Here is a 19,464-nt window from a genome sequence, read left to right as displayed (position 1 = left end):
GCACCAACCCACTCCCCTGCATCTCCACAATGGAGCAGCTCAGGTGCCTCTGCATGGCAAGGGCTGAGCCCCAAATCAGCCCCAAATCCAGAGAATCACTTGGAAGAGTCACCCTTCCAGCTGGTGTCTTAAAAGAGAGGGGAACTTACTGGTGATGCTTTTTCTACCTTTACAAACCCTTACTGGTGGAGAAAGCACAACTCCAACTTCCCTGTGAAATCCCTTGGCCTTCCCTCGGGTTTTTACCAGCAGCTTTAGTGAGAAGAGGGTTTGGTGATGAAGACAGCTGGGAAAATCCAGGCCCTGAGCACAGAGTGAGCTGATGACTCATTTCTGATCTCAAGCAGCTCCAGACAGAGGTTTTGTTCACCATGAGAGCCCTTTTGTCTGGGCCAGGGCAGGATGTGCCAGGCCAGCCTTACCCAGAGTTTGCCATCCCAGTAGAAGGCTCCCAGCAGTTTGACGATGTGGGGGTGGTCACAGGTGGCCAGGATCTCAATCTCCACCATGTAATCCTCCAGCTCATCCTCGCTCTTGGTCTCGATGACCTTGGCAGCTGCCAGAGCTCCCGTTTCCTTGTTCTTGGCCTGGAAGGAAAAGCCAGGGTGAGTCCAGAGAAAGTGAGGAGCACCGAATTCCTGAGCTCTGGAATCTGCTCCCTGGACACCTCCAGGGATGGGCACTCCACCAGCAGCTTTGGGGTTTGGGTGTTTTTAACATTTATCACTGGTACTCAATATAAAAAATTGCCCTTTGCTGTGTTGAAAACTCCCTTTTTATTTATGCTGATGAAAATCGCCATTTATTGAGCCCATTTATTTTATTTTATGTTGATGGCAAACTGAGCTGTCAGTGTGTGCTCACAGCCCAGCAAGCTGAGCATTAGGATTGAAATTTGCACAGCAATTCAGAAATACCTGATACAAAATGCTATAAAGTGTAGGAGGCTTTAACACTGACCATTCCATGGATGGTTCCTGGAAATCAAGGAGCTCCAGTTCCTGCTCAGCTTGGCTGGCCCCAGCCATCACACCAGGAGGGAAACCTGCAGGGGCATTTCTGCTTCCCAAAGCTGCCCACACAGTGGCTGCATCCTCCTTCCTCCCTCCAGGCTGCAAAGCCCAAACCACTTCCCACCACAGGGAAACTTTTAGCAAAGGAGATGCAGCCTGTTGTTTGTAGCATGGGGGAAAAAAAGGAAGCAACGAAACCTCAAAGTGCAGAAGCTCTCTGATGATACCACAGGTGAATTACTAGAAATCCTGAACATGTAGATAATCCAACCAAGATCTATCTGAGAGTGCAGCCAGGTGGGGATGGCACTCTGCTCCCAGGGACAGGGACAGGAGGAGAGGGAACACCTCAGGCTGGGCCAGGGCAGGCTCAGGGTGGGCACAGCAGGAATTTCCCCATGGAAAGGGGGCTCAGGGCAGGCTCAGGGTGGGCACAGCAGGAATTTCCCCATGGAAAGGGGGCTCAGGGCAGGCTCAGGATGGACACCAGCAGGAATTTCCCCATGGAAAGGGGGCTCAGGCACTGGAACTGCCCAGGGAGGGTTTGGATCCCCATCCCTGGAGTGTCCAAGGAAGGGCTGGAGGTGGCACTCGGTGGGGATGGGGCACAGCTTGGATTGGATGATGCTGAAAGCCTCTTCCAGCCCCACTGGTTCTGTGCCTGTGTGAAACCCCCAGCCCAGCTGCAGCAGGAGATGGGTCACACGTGGCAGAGGGGCGAGACAGGAGCTGCTGACTCAGGAGCATCCAGACACTGCCAGAAGCTCCTTGAGCCAGCAGCTCACCCACTGCTCCCCACTGCCACCACTCCACCTCCTGCCCCCTTTTCCTCCCCTCTCCCCCAGGGGAACGATTCCCACTGTGCATGGAATCCCTGCAGGAGCCGGCCAAGCTCTGCTCCTGACCTTTCTCCCCACTCTGCAGTTTCCATCTCTGTGTTTGGAAAACCCTCAGGAGGATGAATTCCTGCTGCAAACACCACAAGCTCCTCTGAACAGCTTCACACAGCTTGGGTGACGGGAATATTGGGCAAATCATTCAGCAGAGGGAGGAACATGAGGGATCTGTGCTGTGTTCTGAAGCGTTGCTGCATTCCAGGAGCTGGCAGGGACAGCAGTGTCCTCCTTACCCAGGGGACAAACCCATTTCCATCTGGGCTCACTGCCCACACTCAGGCCAGCAGCTCCTGCTGCTTTCAGGGGAAATTAGGGGGTTCCTTCAGCTCAGCTCAGCTGGGTTCTCACCCAGCCACCAGCAGATGCTCTCACACAGAGGGCAGGGCAGGGGGAAACGTGGAAGGAGCACGGGGAGAAGCTCAGCCCTTCCAAACAGGAGCCAGAAGTGCCCCACTGTGTTTGCTCTGCACTCACAGAGCTGGGAGAGCTCCAAGGAGGGGAAGTAAATATTGTGAGAAGAGGTGGGGCTTCCCCTGGAGCTTTGCTTCCCAGCGGAGGGGCCCTGCCAGCCCAGCCCCTGCAGGATGCTGGGGCCCTGCAGCACCTGGAGAGAGCCAGGAGCAGAGCAGGAGCTGGGGTCAGGGTCTGCAAGGCTGCAGACTGGGGTGGGAGAGGGAGCACAGCCCAGCCCGGCCTGGCTCACTGCTATTGCTGCATCCCTGGGGAGCAGCCAGGGCCCAGCCGGGCACAGGCACCTCTGCATCCCCAGCCCACGTGAGCTGGGCTGAACAGGGGCTCACAGAATTCACAGAATCACACAGAGAATTCACAGAATCACAGAGAATTCACAGAGAATCACACACAATCATACACAGAATCACACACACAGAATTCACAGATTCACGCACAGAATTACACAGAGAATCACACAGAATCACACAGAGAATTCAGAGAATCACACAGAACCACACAGAGAATCACACAGAATCCATGCACAGAATCCACAGAATCACACAGAGAATTCACAGAGAATTAAACACAATCACACAGAATTCACACACAGAATTCACAGAAATCACTGGGTTGGAAGAGACCTTCAAGCTCATCGAGTCCAACCCAGCCCCAACCCCTCAACTGAACCCTGGCACCCAGTGCCACATCCAGGCTTTGTTAAACACACCCAGGGATGGGGACCCCACCACCTCCCTGGGCAGAACATTCCAGAACTTTGTCTCTCTTTGTGTAAAACACTTTTTCCTGATATCCAACCTACATTTCCCTTGAATGGTGCTCACCCACCCTTCCCCATGTCCCTGAGCTCCTGAGGGACCCAAAGGGAGCACTCCCCATGTCCCACATCTCCCTAGCTGGCACAGGGAGGTCCCAGAGGAAATGAAAGCAGCACCTCCAAGTTAAAGCCAGCTGAGGACATGTGGAGCAGCAGGGTGACACGGGCAGGCTGGCACAGGGGTGGGCTGGGCATGACCCTGTCCTGATGTCACTGCTGCACCCCAGGGCTTTTGCCAGGAGGGACCAACCTGAGCCTCAGGATGGCAGGAGGAGACCACGGGGTGAGCTTTGGAGCATGATTCCCCTGCAGTGCAGAGCAGGCACTGCTGACCCCAGCCTGCAGCTTCGGGAGGACCAACAGTGGCACAGGCTGGGCAGTCCAGCCCTGCCTGAGGTGCCCATGGCCCCCTCTGGGCCCAGATTCCAGCTGTCCTGTTCCTCCCACACGAGGCAGAGGGAGATGCACAGGGCCTGGCACAGGCAATCCTGCACTGAGCCCAGCAGCTCACCCTGGGCACCATCAAAGCTTTGATTTCCAAGGATTTCTGCCCCTTTCTCTCCATCTGCTCATCCCCCAGCCCTGACCCCAGGCTACAGCCCCATCCCAGACTGCAAAACCCCAAAAACTGCTGGATGCCAGCTCCATCTTTGGCTCCTCCACTCCTGGGCATCTCAATCCTACAGATAATTTGTCCTTGGGGTGTTAATTAGCACAAACAATAAAAAATCTGAGCAGAGAGCTGCCAGCACGGTGCCCAGGAGGTGCTGCTGAACTCCAGGGGGGTTCATTACAGCCATCTCAACCCCAAAAACCCCTCGTGGCCAGCAGCAGCCCCTGAGCAAGTGCCAGTGCAGGAGCAGGGCTGGAATGTGCATTCCACAAATGTCACACAAAAGTTACTCAGTAAACTGAGAGAGGAGAGGAAACAGGGGCAGGAAACAGGGGAAAGGATCTCCCTGCAGAGCCCTGGGACACAGGGGGTGCTGGCCCAAGCCCTGGGATGCCAGGAGAGGTGCCAGGGATGAGCAGGATTGCTCACCACAGGGAAAGCACTGGGCTTTGGTGGGTCTGAGGGGTGAGAGGTGCCTGCTCAGGTGACAGAAGTGGCTCTTTGGCCTCTGCCTGTGACTCAGCCCGCAGCTATTGTGAAATCCCAGCGTGACAAACACAGGAACTATTTTAAGCCCTGAAAGAACCCATTGGGGGAAGGCTGGAGGGTTCAGCAGGGCCAGTTTCTAGGTGAGGCACAGGAAACCCTCCCTGGCACAGAAAGCAGAACTGAGAGCCCCCCCAAGGGCTTCATTCAGCTCCTTTGCAGCCCCCAGGCCACGGGGTCACCCTCCACAGGCTGCCATGCCACCATGTTCCTGTGTCAGCTCCTCTTCCCCTCCCTGTCCCCATGCCAGGAGAGCTGATGGCTCAGGTGTCACCAGGACAGAGCCCCAGGAGGAGCCTGGAGCTCCCAGGGATGCTCAGCTGGGGGGTGATAGCTGGGCCTGCCCCACCCCACTCCTGCTCCCAGGGATTCCATCATGATTAATGATTCCATCATGATTAATGATTCCATCATGATTAATGATTGCCTCCTGATGAACCTGGCCCCAGCTCCCTGCATCAATAAACAAACACAGCACAGCCAGGCTCGAGCCAGTGCTCGTGGTGCTGTCAGACAATCAATGGGAGCTGCAATGGGGGCGGGCTGGGAAAGTTGGGGCTGTTCTGCCTGGAGGAGTGAAGCTTTGGGGTGACCTCACTGGGGCCTTCCAGTGCCTGAAGAGCCGCCAAAAAAATTAAAAATGGAGGGGCTGTTCCTCAGGAATGGGAGTGATGGAACACAGGGAATGGCTTCACACTGACACAGCAGGGCTAGGTGGGACTTTGGGAATTAGGAATTGTTCCCTGTCAGGTGGGCAGGCCCTGGCACAGGTGCCCAGAGCAGCTGGGGCTGCCCCTGCATCCCTGGCAGTGCCCAAGGCCAGGCTGGATGGACTTGGAGCAGCCTGGGACAGTGGGAGGTGTCCCTGCCCATGGCAGGGGTGGAATGGGATGAGCCTCAGGGTTCCTTCCATCCAAACCATTCCATGGCTTCCAAGCCTATCAGGCCCCTGGAACCATGAATGAATCCTATTTGGGGTTTTGTTGAAATGCTGGATTCAGACCCTGGTGACCCAGGGGACAGCAGCACAGCCCCAGCACAGCCCCAGCACAGCCCCAGCCCTGCTGCTCTGGCAGCTGTGGCAACATCTCAGCAAGAGGCAAGGGGAAGTGGCTTATGAAACACCCCAAAAACCGTTAAAGAAAAACCCCATTAAAAAGCAGAAATGCCTTCCTTTGGTTATAGAAGCTGAGGGCAGGAAAGCAGCCCCAGCAGAGAGCTCAGCTGCAGCCACAGCCCCTGGGCAGCCCTGCCAGACAAAAGTGTGAGCAAAGCTGAGCACAACCAGCTCTCCTGGCCCTCAAAGCCCAGCAAAGGGTGCAGAGATGAGAAGCCCAGAGAGCAGCAGAGCTGCTGCACGTGATGTTCCACCAAAGAGCCACAAAGAGCCACTTTGCACCCAAAGAGCCACAGAGGCACAGAGAGGAGGCTGGCAACACCCACAGAGCCCAGGCACAGCTCCTGGGCCATGCAAACAAACAGGCAAGGTTTGAGGAGGGGGAGGTTCCACACTGACCCAGCGTCTTCAGCCTAAAATAAAAAAGTGACAATGCCCAGTTTTGCCCTTGATTTATTCTAATGAAAATGAATGGATTTACAGCATGGATAAAAAGGTCCCGACTGCAGTGATTCTGCAATATGTTGTAATATATTTATTGTTCATTAGAACAAATTAGTAAACATTATTTATCAAATGTTTCCAGTTGCACGTCCAACATTCTGTGCATCAAAAAGGAATTTCCAGCTTTTCCCTTCCATCCAAATGCCATAAACATAATTAATCATTCAGCAGCTATTATTTCTTATTTCTCAAATCAAAGTGAATTTTCTCATGCCTGATAGCTGAGAGCACCCAGCATCCTTCAAATCACCAGTCCCTGGGAAAGCACTGTGCTCCAAGGGAGCATTCCTGGCCCTGTCTGCATTCAGACAACGCCACAACATTGGAAAAATAATTAAAAAACAGAGGGGGAAAAAGCCTTTCAGCCAGTTCTGAGTTTCCTAGCAACTCCCTGCTGCAAGCTTGGTGCACAGAGGGCTGTGGGAGCAGGGGCTGGATGGCTGAGACACCCCAGAGCCAGGGAGGGGGTTTGGGCTGGCTCTGGCAGGGCTGCCTGGCTGGAAAGCACCAGCTCAGCAAGGCCCTGGCAGGGCAATGGAGCACTCAGCTCTTCCCTGTCCCCAGGGCTGCCAGGCTGGCCCAGCACTGCTGGCACTGCCCTCTGCAGCAGGAATGCAGGGCAGGAGCAGCAGATCCAGCTGTGAGGAGAAGCAGGAGCAGCTGCTGGGCACAGCCTCCTTCCCTGCCTGTCCCACCCATCCCAGACACCACAGAGAGCAAAGCAAGACAGGAGCCCTGGGGCAGGAGGTGAGAAATGCCAGCAAGGTTGTCACAGACAACTTTTATGAAAAAGCCTTTCCTTAGGATTTTTCCTCCTGAGAAGCTGAGAGGCCTCAGGAACAAAATGTAAACAATGATTATCTGCTGCTGTGGAATGCAACAGGTGGATCTGGGATTGGCCTCATGTGGTTGTTTCTAATTAATGGCCAATCACAGCCCAGCTGGCTCGGACACAGAGCCAGAGCCACAAACCTTTGTTATCATTTTTTGCTATTCTTAGCCAGCCTTCTGATGAAACCTTTTCTTCTATTCTTTTAGTACAGTTTTAATGTAATATATATCATAAAACAATAACTCAAGCCTTCTGAACCATGGAGTCAGATCCTCATCTCTTCCCTCATCCTGGGACCCCTGTGAGCACCATCACACACAGGTCCCCCTGTGCTGCCTGAAGGGAGGTGGCCCTGAGGGGCTTTTCTGCAGCCAGGAGAGAAGCAGAGAGCGCAGCTGCAGCAGGAACAGAGCCACGGCTGCGCCTGTGCCAGGGACACGCGGCCCCTTCCAGCCCCAGCCCGGGGTGGCACATCCAGACCCTGCCCTTGGGGAGCTGCCCCCTCCTTTCCCACGGGAGCAGAGCGTGCCCAGGCTCTCCTGCTCAATCTCTGCTGCCTCTGCATTCAGGCTGGGCCAGGCTGGCAGTGCCAGGGGATGGGGACACAGCACGGCCACCCCCAGAGCCCCTGGGGACGCCAAACCACCTGAGAACCCCACGTCTACAGCAGCACTCCACCGACAGGAAAAGAACCTTTTCTCCAAGGAAATGGGATTCTCAGGAGACAAAATATTTACAAAATCAGGGAGGAGCTTTTCTGGGCAGCAATTGCCACGTGCTGAGGGTGAAAGGCTGATCTGAGCTCTCATGGCAGCAGCAGTGCCAGGATCTGGGCTGTGCCACTGAAGTCATTGCCCAAATATTTAGGCCATGGAGAGCTGTCCCTGTCCCCTGTCACACAGAGACAGCCACAGAGCACAGGGCTGCAGCAGGGACAGAGCATCCCACACTTCCATCAGCTGCAGGCGAAAATCAGGTTTAAAGTTCAGCCAGGTTTAACATTGTTAAACCTTCCCATTCCTCCTTCCCAAGCAAAAAGATTTTAAGGAAACCCTTCAGCAGTTCTAAAGGACAAGACCGTGATCTGATCTTACTTTTTTTTTGTGGCCAATCAGCTCAAACTTCCCCTGTTTCTGTTTTCCTTCCCTTTTCTTTTTCAAAGTTAACTCGGCAGATTAACATCTCTGTGACACCCTTTCCAGGAATTAAAGTGTAGAATCACAGAACCATTTGGGCTGGAAGGGACCTTAAAGCTCATTTTGTTGCCGTGGGCAGGGACACCTTGCACTATCCCAGGTGGCTCCAAGCCCCATCCAAGTGTCCCTTGGACACTGGCACTTATGTTCCCCAGGGAACAATCCCTTCCCAAATCCCACCTAACCCCGCTCCCTGATGGATCAAACCAAGAGCTGAGCCTGGATCGCCTGAGCCAAGCTCGAGTGCTGCAGGCTGGGCTGATGGGCAGAGAGGTGCCAGGGCCACCCTGGTGCCCACCAACAGCCCCAGTGCTGCTGCTGCAGCAGCTGCACAGCCCAGCAATCAGCCCTGCAGTACCCCCTGTGCAAGGCACAATTCCAGCCCGCAGCATGCACAGCACCGATAGCAGCACGGCGCATCAGATAACCCAAAATTCGCCTTTTCCAGCACGCCTGGGAGGGGAGAGGAGAAGCAGGGCACAAAAGAGGCGCTGCTGAGTGGGGGGTGGAGCTGTGTGCAGGCGATTTGCAGGGATGCAGTGAATAAAACCCCTGTCCCCACCCTGCCTTATCCGAGCCACTGTCCCCATGGGCAGCGCTGGGCAGGGCAGATAGCGCTGCACAGGAGCACCAAAACAATCCCCAGGAGAAAGGCAGGGAGGTATGGCACCAAAACAACCCCCAGGAGAAAGGCAGGGGGCTCTGGCACCAAAACAACCCCCAGGAGAAAGGCAGGGGGGCTCTGGCACCAAAACAATCCCCAGGAGAAAGGCAGGGGGCTCTGGCACCAAAACAATCCCCAGGAGAAAGGCAGGGGGCTCTGGCACCAAAACAATCCCCAGGAGAAAGGCAGGGGGCTCTGGCACCAAAACAACCCCCAGGAGAAAGGCAGGGGGCTCTGGCACCAAAACAATCGCCAGGAGAAGGCCAGGGGGGCTCTGGCACCAAAACCATCCCCAGGAGAAAGGCAGAGGGCTCTGGCACCAAAATAATCCCCAGGAGAAAGGTAGGGAGGCTCTGGCACCAAAACAACCCCCAGGAGAAAGGCAGGGAGGTATGGCACCAAAACCATCCCCAGGAGAAAGGCAGGGGGCTCTGGCACCAAAACAATCCCCAGGAGAAGGGCAGGGGGGGTTCTGGCACCAAAACCATCCCCAGGAGAAAGGCAGGGAGGTATGGCACCAAAACAATCCCCAGGAGAAAGGCAGGGGGGCTCTGGCACCAAAACAACCCCCAGGAGAAGGGCAGGGGGCTCTGGCAGTGCCCCAGCAGCCAGAGGAGCCCCTGCCAGCCAGGAGCTCTCCTTGCCCACACCAACTTCCCTTCCAGGGGCACTAACAGGGCAGGGAATGCTCGGTTTGCAGGGCTCAGAGGAGATGCAGGGGCTCCTGCACTGCTGGTTTCACCCTGGGCATCTTCCCTGAGAGCCCAGGGGCTGCCAGTGCCACCTGTCCCTCCAAACAGTGCCAGCTCTGAAGTGGCAGCACAGATCCTCTGGGTTTATGGGCGCTATCTTAGGTGTTCTTCCAGGAGAATAACTCTGCTTTTTTCTTTTGTCTTTTCTGAAGTGGCAGCACAGATCCTCTGGATGTATGGGTGCTATCTTAGGTGTTCTTCCAGGAGAATAACTCTGCTTTTTTCTTTTGTCTTTTCTGAAGTGGCAGCACAGATCCTCTGGGTTTCTAAGCAGTATTTTAGGTGTCTTTCCAGGAAAGTAACTCTGCTTTTCTTCTAAGGCAGCTTGGGAAGGGTCAGAGTGAGGAACTTTTACAGACCCCAACCCTGGGTGGGCTGGAGCCTCCCCAGGCTGGCACCCACTGACCACAGCTCCCAACTGCTGGGTTTGGGATCATCCATTTAGGGGACTTTGGGTGAGGTGGTGACAGCTGGGTCACCTGTGGCTGCCACCCTGTCCTCAGAGCACCTCTGGCCTTGCCAAGGCCACGGCATTCACAGAACAAGAGCTAGAAAGGAACATTTCCTCCCCACCCCCTCCTACTTTTCAGCTTCACTGCCCTCTGTTCAACTGGTTCCTCATGCAGGCAGATCCTCTTGTGCTGCAAAAAGACTTTCTATAAAAACAGGGAAATCCCAGGCCCAGTTCCTGCTGGCCGCAGGTTTTTTAGGTCTGCCATGTAAGATCCAGACTCCACTATATAGTTCATTCTTTTTAATTAATCTGTATTTAAATGAAGCCTGTCCTACTTTTGGAAACACTGTGAGAAGCCAGTTCAGCTTTGTCTGAGCTCCAGACAGGATTCACAGGGCAGGAATACCCCAAATCCCCGAGCCCTCCTCCCTCCCAACCTCATAAAACCAAATCCTCCTGAAGCCAGCCCGTGTTTCCATCTCTCCACACCTCAGTTTCTGCCAGGTCTGAGTGCCCAGAGAACAAAGCCCTGCTCAGACCTTTCCAAGGGGACACAACAGATGGCACACGGGGCAGGATGCAGGCTCAGGATTCCGTCCCCTCCCCACGCTTCCGGGCGTGGAAAAGGAGGGGAAAATGGGCAGGAATTCACTCCAACATCCTGAGAACCTCAGGGCCCTGCAGAGCCTCAGCCTTGCTCCAGGCAGTGCCTTTAGGGAGAAAATGAAACTGATTTTAGGGTCAAGAGAATGATTCAAGCTGTTCACTGAATTTTGGGTGCCTCCGCTCTCCCGGAGCACAGGGGGGTTATTCAGCTGCTGGGTTTTTGCTGGGTTATTCTGCAATTTTTGCTGGGTTTTTCTGGAATTTTTGCTGGGTTATTCATCTGATTTTTTGGCAGCTGAGCAGCACAAGAGGGCAAACCCCTTCTTTCACATCCCACCTTACACTCATCCCCACCCCGGATATAAAAAAGCAAAAGGAGACGACGAAAAAAAAAACCTTTAGGTGAAGGGAAAATGTGTCTCTGGTTATTAATCCTAAAATAAGGATTAATAAGGATTGTTAATCATTATAAAATAAGGATTTATGAACCTAAAATAAGGTTTATAGCACAGCACCCCCAAATAATTTGGGGTTCTTAAATGAACAAAGAAACTCCTGGATGAGAATTCAAAATCCAGCCATGACCTTTTGCCAGATGGAATGGAGAACAGGTGGAGAAGAGATCAAAGCAATGGAGAAGTGAAATGCTGCTAAATACAATAAAGTAACCCTTTGATTTCTGGCACGATGTTAAACCTCACCCTGCCTTACAGGGTTAAAACTCCACGAAAGCAAAAATTCGCCTGAATATTCCAGAAGGTTTACAACTTCTGGCTGTAAACACACGGTGTCCACCGGGATATTTTCATTCTCATTTGTGTCAGAATGGGGATGAAAGGAGCTGGAGGTGAGCTGTTATTGCCTGACAGGCTGACATTCTTTACCCACAGTAAAAAAGTTACTCTGACAATGCTTTTCTTGTGAGGCTGGGGTTAATAACTGAGGCATTCAGATACAACAACAGACAAAAAAACCAAACCAGCCACCTCTGAAGTAGCTTTATTCTCTAAGTCACCTACTTTGGGTACATTATACATGTTTAAAATAGAAAGCATTTAAATAATTATTTAAGTTTTCCTTTCTCTCAGAGGCCACTGAAGTTATTTTACACTGTTTACCTGGTTCCTGTCACTGTTTGAGAAACTTGAGCAAATAAAAGCACAGAATCATGCAGGAGTGAGTGTTGCTACACACAAATGTGCCTCCAATGCACCTCACAGAGCAGAATGGCAACAGAACTTCTACTGATGCTGCTTTCAGAAGGATAAATGGAGAAGGGACTTAAATATAATTTTTAGGAATTGTGGTTTTTTAGAAGATAGGACCCTTCACTAAAAAGTTTCACTCAATGGGTATTTAGCACTCAGTTTTTTGGAGTTTCTGTCAAACACCACGATAGAGATGAGAAATAAACACCAAACCGCCGTGCCCTGACCCGCGGTCACCTGCCTCCCTTCCTGCCCTGTTTATTTATCATTTTTTCAGAGGCAAAACCTTCTCAGGCGATCGAACGAGGCCACCAAGCCCCAGAGGCCATTCCCGCCCCATTGCCAGGGCTGCTGTCACACAGGTGTGTCCGGGATCCTGCCAGGGCTGCTCCTGCACCCCGGGCTCATCCCCGGCTGGACACGGGGCAGCCCCGAGCGGGGGCAGCGGCTGCTCTGGAGAGCAAAGTCCGGGGGATCTTTGGTCCTTTAAACCCCCGTCCCTAAAGCCCGAGGTTAAACATTCACAGCACGGAGCCAGCTCCTCTTGGCCCTCCCAAGTTTTTCCTGCCGGCAGCAACGGCGGGGATACAAATCCCCTGTCAGCCCCGGGGACTCGGAACGCTTGGAGGCAGCCCTGGAAGCGCCGACTTCCAAGAAACCTCGCTCGCTCCATTCATTGCACCGGCGGCGGGCTGGGCAAAGGGAGCGCCGGGGTCTGCGCACACAAGCATCGCTCTGAAAACGGGGCGACAAAAAAAAAAAACCCAAAAAACCAAACCAAACAAAACCAACAACAACAAAACAAAACAAAAAACCAAAAAAACAAGCAAACAAGAAAAAAAACCAAAACAAAAACAATAACAACAAAAAAAAAAAAATCCAACAAAAAACCTCCCCCCCCCCAAAAAAAAAATTAAAAAAAGTAAAAAAAGGCAAGAAATAAAAAAAGCAGGAAGCTTTTCTGGCTCCGTTCCCCTCCCCGGAGCGCTGCGATCCCAGCGCGGCTCAGCCGAGCCCGTCCGGCCCATCCCGGCTAACGGGATGCGGAGCCGGTCCCACTGTGCCGGAGCCGCTCCGAGCCCGGGCGGCGGCGCCGCGGCTGCTCCCGGAGCCCTCGGAGCACCCACCTTGTAAACTTTGCCGAAGGCTCCATCTCCCAGCTCGCCCACCACCTCCCACACCTCGCCGGGGTCCAGGTCGCGGCGGACGTGCTCGTATTCCTTGGAGCGGCGCTTCTCGAAGGCGGAGAGGCGCAGGATGCGGCGGAAATTGGCGAAAGCCATCCCGGAGTGCGGCCCCGGCAGCTGCGGAGCCGCCGCCCCGGCAGGACGGAGCCGCTCGCTGCGCGCCCGGGGAGCGGCGAGGCGGGACCGGCACCGGGGCCGCCTCCAGCCGCGCACATGGAGCCGGAGCCGCTCCACCTGCTGGGCTGGGCTGGGCTGCCCGGGACGGAGCCATTGGCCGCCCGAGCCCTCCGCCCGCCCGGCCGGCACCGCCCCGCACGGCCCGGCTCGGCCCGGGTATGGCACGGTACAGACAGGGCATGGTTCGGGAACGGCACCGCCCCGCACGGCCCGGCTCGGCCCGGGTATGGTACAGACAGGGCACGGCCCGGCTCGGCCCGGGTATGGCACGGCACAGACAGGGCACGATCCGGGCACGGCACCGCACGTCCCGGCTCGGTCTGGGTACGGCACAGACAGGGCACGGTTCGGGTATGGCACAGACAGGGCACTGCCCGCCCAGACTGTCACGGCTCATCCCGGGCACGGTTCAGCCTGGGCGCGGCTCTGCCCTGGCCCGGCACTGCCCAGCCGGGTCAAGGTCCGCTCTGACCGGCACGGTTCAGCCCGGGTAGGCTCTGCCCAGTCGTCTTGGCTCGGTTCAGCCCGGGTACGGCCCGGCCCCGTTCTGCCCGTCCCGGTGCATCGGGCCATGGCCCAGCCCGGCTCGGTTCGGCCCCTCCGCGGAGGAACCGGGGGATCACAATCCCGAGCCGAAGGAAGCAAACCTGGGCCGGGAAGGAGCGATGACCCCCGGGGCTGTGCCCGACCCCGCCCGGGAAACCCGAACCCCGCCGTGCCCTGGCAGCAGAGCCGCGATCCTGCCCCCCCTGCCCCGGGAAAACAGCCGGACCCAGGCGATTCCAGCCTCCGGGAATTGCGGGGACCCCGCACCGCGGCTGCCTCGGCGATGGGACCAGGCGGTGTCCGCTGGGACATCGCATCCTCCCCATGGAGGCGGCTCAAACCCTCTGGAATCCCGAATGGAATGGGACACAAACCGGCTGGAATCCCGTTGGAATGGGGACATCTCGCTCTGGAGAGCCGGCTGGAATCCCGAATGGAATGGGGACATAAACCGGCTGGAATCCCGAATGGAATGGGGACACAAACCGGCTGGAATCCCGAATGGAATGGGACACAAACCGGCTGGAACCCCGTTGGAATGGGGACATCTAGGGGCCCCCCCCGGCGGTGCAGCCGGAGCCTTCGCGCTGCCCCGCACGGACCCGAACCGCGCGGGTTTTGCCCCAAATCCGGGTCCCAGCGCGCAGCCCGGGGCACAGGGACAGGGGGGGTTCCACGCTCCATCCTGAAGGATAATTCCAGCAAAACTCAGCGCGGGCTCCCTCGTTCAGATCATCTGATTTTAGCGATGAGTTCCCTGACACATCATTCCCTAAAACCTTGGGCTCATTGTCATCTTTCCCTGTCCTTGCTGTTAAAAAAAAAAACCCAAAACCCAAAAACCTGGCAGAGCATTTCCAGCTCCCAGATGCTCATTGAAAGAATCACCTTCAAGAAAAGTCCAAGCTGTCCCACAGCTTCCAGCCACAATCACACCTGGGGCTTTTTTGGGGCTCCCTGGCCTTGGCAGGCTCAGGTGTTTGTGCCTCTCTGCCCTTCAAGAAAAAATGCTCCTAAAAAAACGAGATTGGCATTAAAACCCTCAAATGCTCTGTGTGATGTTTTGGGAAGGGACACACAGGACTCTGCATCACCTGGGATTTAAAACCAGGCATCAGTGACACTACAAACATCGCACTTCAGCTGTTCCGACAACAGCAGCGCTCTGTAATATTAATTAGCCAGCAGCTTGGTTAATTGGGGGCTCGGCAATTCCCCGGAAAGCTTTCGGGCACAGCTCTGGGAGGTGACAGTGGCCTGGGTGCTCCCGAGGGCTGTGTGGCTCAGGGGAGCTGGCAGAGCCGCCCAGACCCACTCCAGCTCTGCCTGGGGATGCTCCTTGTCCCCTCCCCTGTGTGAGACACGCAGAGCTCCAGCCCCGACTGCGCTGATGCCATCCCTGTCCCCTGGGTCCCTGCAGCGTGGGAAGCCCCCAGGCCAGGCTGTCCAAACACCATGACCAGGTCCTGGCACGGGGAGCACAAAATCCACATAAAAATCCACAAAAAGCCCCAGCCAGCACTGCAGGAATCCTTCCAGCTGTGCCAGATGCCAGGGGCACGGAGCAAGAGGGCATTTCTGAGCTCATTCCTGAGTACTGCACAAGGAATCCTTTCCCAAACCCAGCCATGCTCCACCTTGAGAAGCATTTGTTTGGTTTCTTGCCCAAAGTCCTCCACACGAGGCTTTTTGCAACCCCTCACCCACTGGTTCAGCGCTTCCCCACCTCATGCTGCAGTTCTCCAATATATCTGAAGATATTTCCAAGGTGGTTTTGGTGTTCCAGCCCAAATGATCCCTCTTCCCACAGGTGTCTCCCACTGGCAGAGATTTAAGGGTGGCAGAATCAGCCCAAGCTGCAGATTTTTTTTATTTTTTTTTAAGCATGGGCAGTTTTTGTCCTCTGTGTTCACACTTGGGGGAGTTTGACTGAAATTCTGGAGCTGGTTGGGCTCTTCCTCTGTGCTGCCCTGGAGGAGATTAAAGAGGGCTGAAAAGAATTGTTAAAAGTGACATCTTCAAAAGAAAAATGTGGGGTTTTTTCAAGTGTTTCTGGTTGGTTGGAAAAGTATTTTTTTCCTCCAGTGGTGGGGTGGGAGAAGAAGACAGGAAGAGAGGACAGGCAGACAGCAATGAGCACCTGCACATTTTCTCTGGGCAGGAATCACACTCATAAATCATCTCATTAATACTGTCCATGAATTCTGAGCAGCATCTCGTGTCTGTTCCAGGGTGTTAATTGCCTGTGCAGCCTGGCTGGGAGCAGTGGGCATTTCAAATGAAATAAATCCTGCTAATTATTGCTCTCAGCTTTGTGCAGGAGATGCCTGAGAGCTCCCTGCTCTGCTCAGGGGAGCTTTTATTGCATTCCCCAGGACGGGACCAACCTGAGTAAGGATCAGATCCTCCTGGGCTGGAATGCTGTGGGGAGGGAGGGAGGGGGGTGGTAAAGCCAGGATTACCCCTAAAGCTCAGCTTTGGTGCTGGGCATGAGCTGCAGCTCTGCTCTGGAGCCCGAGCCTGGCCCAGGCTCAACATTTGGGGTGTCCCCTGTGGGATTTGGGGAGGAGGGGGAAAAGCCAGCCATGGATGGGAGGGATGGGAAAGGAGCTGTGAAAGGAGAGTTGCAGGGTGAGCAGAGGAAAGGCTGGCACAGCTGGGGCTGTTCACTGCACAGGAGGAGCTTTGGGGTGACACAGCTGTGACCTTCCTGAGGGAGCTGCAGCAAAGATGGAGAGAGGATTTACAAGGGATGGAGGGACAGGATACTGGGAATGGCTTCCCATGGCCAGAAAGGAGATTTAGAGGGGATATTGAGAAGAAATTCTCCCCTGTGAGGGCAGGGAGGCCCTGGAAGCTGTGGCTGCCCCTGGATCCCTGGCAGTGCCCAAGGCCAGGCGGGAGCAGCCTGGGACAGTGCACGGTGTCCCTGCCATGGCAGGAGATGGAGGGAGATGAGCTTGGAGATGAGCTTTGAGGTCCTTTCCAGCCCAAAGCACCCCACGAGTCCCTGGCAGCAGCTTTGGAGCCTGGCTGGTGTCAGTGGCTCTCCCAGCACCTCCCAAAGCCAGCAGCAGCAGCAGCAGCTGAGGCTCCATGGCAGGAAGCAGCAGGATTCTGGCATTTCCTGAGCCTGGGGAAGCAGGAGGTGCCATTTGCTGTCTGGATGTGAGCAGTGCTCGGTGTTCCACGCGCTCCTCCCAGGCAGGAAATCAGGGTTATGGTGTGTCCTGAGCAGAGCATCTCCACCTGCTGCAGGGCACGGGGAACAGGGGGAGATCACCTCACTGCTCCTCCTTTCTGCTGCCAGCTCCCTGGGTCGCTGCTTTTAATAAAAATACAATTAATAACAAGATTATCATCCTCTTTGCCCAGCAGAGTGCAGTTATTTGCTGAGGTGGTTGAAGCTCAGCCCTGGCAGGGACCAAACCCCTCCCCATGCTCTGGGCAGTTCTGAGCCCTCCCAGCATTTCCTAAAATGAGAAAACACAAAAATCACAAATTCCTGTCGGTGCTGCCTGGTTCAAAGGCTCCTCCCAGCACTGCCCAGTCCAGATGTTGTGCATCACCCCAACATCTGCAGCTCATCCCCAGGGGCAGAGCAGCAGCCAGGGAGGGGCTCTGGGAGCTGGGAATGTTTGGGATGAGCCCCAGGCAATCAGCTGGAACTGATTCCTCCTGAGTCGGTCAGGAAACTCTTGTGGGGAGGGGGATGAGAGGATTTGGGGTCTTTGGATATGGGGTCTTTGGAATAGCTCCTGCTGGGCAGGGCTACCTTGTGGGGTGGGGTCTGCCTCCTCTACAAAATTAACAGCTGAGCTGCAGGGAATCTGAAATGTTTGCAGTCACCTGCTTGGACAAAAAGCACCAAAAAAAAATCCCAAAACAACCACAAAAAAACCAAAACAAACAAACAAACAAACAAAAAAAACCCCAAAAAACCCAGTAAAAACAAAACAAAAAAATAAAACCAAACACAAAAAAAACCAAACAAAAAGAACCCCCAAAACTAAAAACCAAACAAAAACTGAAACAAACAAAAAATCACCATAAGCAAAAACAACAACAAAAAAAATTCCCAAAAAACAGCAAAAACAACAAAACCCCCCAAAAAAAACCCACAACAAACAAAACAAAATCCACCCAAAAAAAGAGAAAAAACCCAAAACCCAACCAAAAAAAACACCCACCCAAAACACCCAAAAACCTGGAGAGCCTCCCAGAATCCTTCACCCAGGAACCACACAGCCTCACCTGCCTGACCCCATGGCCTCAGCAGCCATTTATAAAGTGAATAAATAGCATTACAAAGTGAATAAACAGCAATTACAAAGTGAATAAACCCCAGAGGTGCTGCCCAGCAGCTCGCTGGTTTCCCTGGGCTGTGTGAGGAGCCGGGGCTGCTGCAGCTGCACCTGCCCAGGGCTGATGCTGGTGCCACCTCTGTCCCCTGCTGCTCCCACTGGTGGGACTGGGGCAAACTGGGCCCTCCCCAAGGCTGGGTCACCCCAGGGGCAGCTCCAGAGCCCCAAACCCCTGCAGGAGGCTGAGGAAACGCCTCATTAACGAGCCCACCTAATTAAAGCCACGTGGAGAGGAGGCAAAGGAGGCAGTTTGGTATTTTTTGCTGAATATCGGCTGCTCACGCCATGGATTTATTCCCCATCACCTCTCACACAGCTCAAGACACCACAGAACCCCCTGCAAATGCTGGAGTTTCCCTGAAGAAATGGCTGCAGCACGAGGGAATAATTAAATTTGAAAATTCCAACCTCCAAGGGCCTTCCCACCCCACAACTGCTGTGAGTCTGGGCTTGGAGCAGCCTGGAACAGAGGAAAATGTCCCTGCCTGTGGGAAAAGTCAGGAGCAAGAGGCTCTGTAAGGTCCCCTCCAACCCAAAACATCCTGTGATTTTATAGAATGGCTGCATGATTTATAATTTTCTTTCCAAGAAGGGAATATGGGTAAATTAAATTAATTTTTCTTTAATTTAAATTTTATGGGTAAATTAAATTAAATTTTCTTTAATTTATCCTCATTCTCTTTTTTAAGGGAATGTGGATAAATTAAAGAAAATTATACATTTTCTTTACAAGAAAATTGTAATTGTAAGAAATGTAATTTCTTTATAATTAAAGAAAATTATACATTTTCTTTACAAGAAAATTGTATTTTATGAATATCTATTAGAAAAAGCAATATTGATAAATTAAAGACGCTATATGTACAAACTCCCGTATAAAAGGGATAAAAATTATGTATTTTTAGAAAAAGCAATATTGATAAATTAAGGACACTATATGTACAAACTCCCGTATAAAAGGGATAAAAATTATGTATTTTTAGAAAAAGCAATATTGATAAATTAAAGACACTATATGTACAAACTCCCGTATAAAAGGGATAAAAATTATGTATTTTTACATCTGTAAAGGGAAAATTTCCAGGAAAATCAGACCCTTGTTTGTTTGTAACTCAGACCCCAAATTCTACAGTGAAATTACCTTTATTTCTTGAATTTTATTTAAAAAATGGAAATATTTGGCTTTGGCCTACAAAGAATGATTCCTACTCCTCTGATACCTCTGGCAGTTAATCAAGACTACAAAAGTGCTGACCTGAATTAAGACAAAGTGCCAGGGAATGTAATTACAGGACAATTACCCAGACCCATTATTTTTGTTCAGCAAGGAGCTGGTCCCCAGAGCCAGGCACATCTCCAGGCTCTGCATTCTCCACGGATTTCACACCTTGTCTGCGAGGTAAAACATTGTCACACGCCCAAATTCACATTAAAACCTGTCCCTCAGGGGTACCAGAGGTAATGGAGACATTGGAGAATTGCAGCTCCCAGCCAAAAGCCC

At 53.4% G+C, this 19,464-nt stretch overlaps 1 protein-coding gene across 1 annotated transcript in view; it reads right to left on the bottom strand.

Moving 5' to 3' along the window:
* The window catches only part of STK10 (serine/threonine kinase 10), a 44,576-nt gene extending 31,518 nt beyond the window's left edge, over nt 1-13,058 (bottom strand). Inside the window, exons 1-2 of the mRNA XM_077186450.1 lie at nt 12,817-13,058; nt 423-587 (exon numbers count right to left, since the gene is read on the bottom strand). Of these exons, the coding sequence (XP_077042565.1) occupies nt 423-587; nt 12,817-12,972 (321 nt within the window). The 5' untranslated portion in view covers nt 12,973-13,058. The remainder of the gene's footprint in view (nt 1-422; nt 588-12,816) is intronic.
* Nucleotides 13,059-19,464: the final 6,406 nt, after the last annotated feature.

The sequence above is a fragment of the Agelaius phoeniceus genome, chromosome 15 (genome assembly GCF_051311805.1).
Source record: "Agelaius phoeniceus isolate bAgePho1 chromosome 15, bAgePho1.hap1, whole genome shotgun sequence".
In the NCBI taxonomy this organism is placed as follows: domain Eukaryota; kingdom Metazoa; phylum Chordata; class Aves; order Passeriformes; family Icteridae; genus Agelaius; species Agelaius phoeniceus.
Note: the sequence above shows the minus strand (reverse complement) of the source record. Positions and strands in the feature narration are given on the sequence as shown.